At 30.9% G+C, this 3,772-nt stretch overlaps 1 protein-coding gene across 1 annotated transcript in view; it reads right to left on the bottom strand.

Moving 5' to 3' along the window:
* Window positions 1–3,772, bottom strand: part of LOC117181026 (zinc metalloproteinase/disintegrin-like) — a 29,803-nt gene that overhangs the window by 1,424 nt on the left and 24,607 nt on the right. The window contains exons 11-12 of the mRNA XM_033373595.1: window positions 2,727–2,858; window positions 1,526–1,652 (exon numbers count right to left, since the gene is read on the bottom strand). Coding sequence (XP_033229486.1) covers window positions 1,526–1,652; window positions 2,727–2,858 — 259 coding nt within the window. The remainder of the gene's footprint in view (window positions 1–1,525; window positions 1,653–2,726; window positions 2,859–3,772) is intronic.

Below are 3,772 nucleotides of genomic sequence, written 5' to 3'. Positions count from 1 at the left end.
ATATATCTAGTCGGGAGTGGTGCTGACTGAAAACAGATGATTTCGAGCGATTCGCGCGCCATCTGTTGGTCATTCTAAGGACTTATTGAACTACCCTCGTAAATATTAATGAAAAAAAAATTCTTGAAAATATAATCAAGAACCCAACGACCAAATTTGGACAACCACTACAAAATGTTCCCATTGGAATCTGGAAAATAAAAAGGAAACAAGTCTCCCCCTCCCTTCTCCCTAAAAAAGAAAAAAAGAAGAAAAGAAAATTATTTATCTTTACTTTGGACGAAAATAAAAAGGAGGAAAGACCAACCAAATCCCCTTCCTTCTCTTTTTTATTTTATTTTTATTTTATTTTTATTTTTATTGTTTTTTTAAAATGTTTTTTATTGGGATTTGATAATGGTGGGAATAAAGAGGACGAAAGAAATAAAAAAGAGAAGGAAGGGGGTTTGGTTGTTTGCCTTCTCATTTTTCTTTCCTCCTTTTTATTTTCGTCCAAAGTAAAGATAAATAATGTTCTTTTCTTCTTTTTTTCTTTTTTAGGGAGAAGGCAGGGGGAGACTTGTTTCCTTTTTATTTTCCAGATTCCAATGGGAACATTTTGTAGTGGCTGTCCAAATTTGGTCGTTGGATTCTTGATTATATTTTCAAGCATTTTTTTTCATCAATTGGTTATTGGACGTTAAAAAGGGATTTTACATTAGATTGTTTTCCTATTTGAATATCCTACATTTTAAACATTAATGGATCGTTTGTGGCCTTGCAAAGAGTTGGAGGAAGAAATTATTTTATTTATGCAAATAATGATTATCGATGGACACATTTAGGTTTTACAGCAGAAGTTTGACTTTTAACTTTCTCTTACGGTAATCATGCAATCTGTTTTACCCACAGACCCTACAAGTTTGAAGCTGTCTACTCGCTGCGCTAGTGCTGCTTTGACACAGCTGATACCAGACTGATACGTATGTCACTCCACCAAATATGTTTATTTGCATTTCAAGTGCAAACATTAGTTTTTGCATTATTGGTGCATAATGTTCGTGAGCGATTTTTATTGTTTTGTCCCACTTTGATAAATATAAACCTCATAACTAGCCCATTAACAGCAATGCAAATTGCTTGCAGGGTTTGACGACAGCACGATCGGTATTTCTCCAAAATAGAAATTAAAAAAAAAAAACTTTTTTCACTCTTCTAATTATTTAGGACCAGAGACAAATTCTTGAATACCTTCTACGTATCGTGCCAAATTTTTAACACGATATCTCATTCCGTGTGGACGTAAGTTGGGAAAGAAAACTTCCACCGGTATTTTCTTCAAAAAAAAAATTTTCTTAAAATTTCCACCGGAACAAAGCAGAGACATGGGCTGTATTACCTCCTCTTTCATTTCCCAAACTTTCAGAGTGATATCTCTATTCGTTTAGACGTCAGTTGAATCGAAGAACAGGTTTGGTCACGTGACCCTCTCGTCACATGGCCTTAAATTCTACTGTATCTTTCTTCTTTTGAAAAAAAAACTTACATTAATTGGTTCATCGAATCCTCTTTTTATACATTGTTCGTGTAATGACATGTATTGTCCTGGCAGGATCACTGGTACTGGATTATCTTCAGGAGGTTTGTTGAAAAGACACCCAGCATCATTAGTTCTAAAATATTTATATAATATATTAATTATTTCAACCCTAGACTGGTAAACTGAGCTGGCTCATCCTCTAATGGTAAACCGGGGTTCCGCTACACACCAAACTTGTACAGTGACACAATGCTTTCTATGTGCAGTAAAACAACTTTAATATAGCGCATTTTCTTCATTTTTTAGTGTAGAAAACAATGACAGTAATAATATTCTCTTAATTTTTCAAAAAATGTTGAATAATCTGGTAAATATAAAAAAAACCTGAAAATTCCGCAAAATTGACTTTTTTATAAAAAATAACGTAGTTTTTTAACGAATTGACCAATTTTAAAATATAAAACGGGATGTTAGAGAAAAATAATCGCGCTTTAAGGCCATATAAGCCACTTTTGCTTTTTTTTAAATCCTAATTATTTAAACATCCGAAGTAGAGGAAATTTAAGAAATCTGACAAAGGGTAAAAATCTTAAAAGTACTAGTAAAATTAATTATTAAAAATTCAGATTTATTATAAATAATGAAAAATTGTTATAAATATTCAAAAATAAGGAAATAATGATAAAAACATGTATGTTTAATCTACAGAGGAGCCATTAGAGTACAGGAATGCAGTCAGGCTGCGCAATTGGTAGCGAGAAGCCATTTTCTGAAGAAAATTTGATCCTTATTACTTATTATGATTTTTTAACGGTTATATATATAAAGAAATTTATTTTTTAGCTTTTAAATCACAAATTCATGCTTAAAACGTCTAAATGAAATCGTTATACTATACGACTGAAATATACTATTCCTCATTTTTTGCTATTTTTGTATTCAAAAAATTTTTTACACTTCAGATTTTTAAATTAATGCTTAAAACATCTATTTGAACTGATTAACAGGTTTTCTGTCAAATATTTGAAGTGAATTATGGTTAGGGTCTTAGATCAACTTGCACCTGCCCTTAGTCAGGAGCATACTTTAAACTTTGACTGGAGTGACGTGGAACCCCAGTTTACCAGTCTAGGGTTAATAATGATAAAATTTTTTCATCGTTACAATGAAATTCAAATGCTAGAAAAAATTGAGCAAGTAAACGCACTTGAAAAAATCGCGCATAGCTTTTTGGCTGCAACTCGAAAATTGGTATAGATTCTCCATGCCTGCTGCGTGGCCATTACCTGTCATGACATGGCCATACTCACAATGTTCAGCGTCGTGGTCAGCACCAAATCTGAAAAAAACCTTAATTTATATGTTTAAAAAAACACAAGTTTAGCAGTTAGATAACCAAAATTAGAACTTCATGTTCAAACTTATGAAACTAAATAACGGGCGTGTAACACAGAAAAAACTAGGGGTTCACTCATGTTGCGGCTCAAATGAAAGTTGGTGTCATTTTGAACTTGAGCTACAGATACCTGTAGAGACCCTTACTTTATAAATTTGAAAATATACTTAGGGTATTTTCTCGAAAAAAAGAAAGAAATTCAAAAGGATTAATCCAAGATTCCCTTTTTAATAATTGAATATTATTAATAATTACTTATTTATAAATGTGAACATAAAGAATTCGTTAATCGACCAATGACTTACGACGAAAATTTTCTTGCATATGAATCAGTGCTCCCAATTTTTGGATCTTTTTGAACTGCGCTTGCTTCGCGCCAGCAACACGATTTGTTACTTTAGGTGCGCATATTTTAAATTATATAAATATTCAAATGTTATATTTATAATAAGTAATGATTGGGAAATCCTTCAAAAGTGATTTATTAATCCTAAAATAGAATTTTTATGACAGATGAAAAAATATTGTGATTTTATTACAAAAAAGTTTTTTATTTTGACTTTAGAAAAAAACAAAATTTTCAATTTATTTTTAGTAACCTTATTGATTTTATTTCAAGTCAAATTGTTGTGAATGAAAACAATAAAAATTAGAAACTCGACAGAGACAAGATTAATCATTGTGCTAAAAAATGATTTCTTTCTCTGAACACGGAATTCATAACGTCTTTTTAATTAAAATCTAATTAAATTCTTATCTCTCACTTCAAAATCTTATTTTAGGATTAAGAAATTACTGTTAATGCATTTTATGATCATTATTTATTATAAATATCACATTTGAATATCGACACTATT

The sequence above is a fragment of the Belonocnema kinseyi genome, chromosome 10 (assembly GCF_010883055.1).
Source record: "Belonocnema kinseyi isolate 2016_QV_RU_SX_M_011 chromosome 10, B_treatae_v1, whole genome shotgun sequence".
Classification (NCBI taxonomy): Eukaryota; Metazoa; Arthropoda; class Insecta; order Hymenoptera; family Cynipidae; genus Belonocnema; species Belonocnema kinseyi.
Note: the sequence above shows the minus strand (reverse complement) of the source record. Positions and strands in the feature narration are given on the sequence as shown.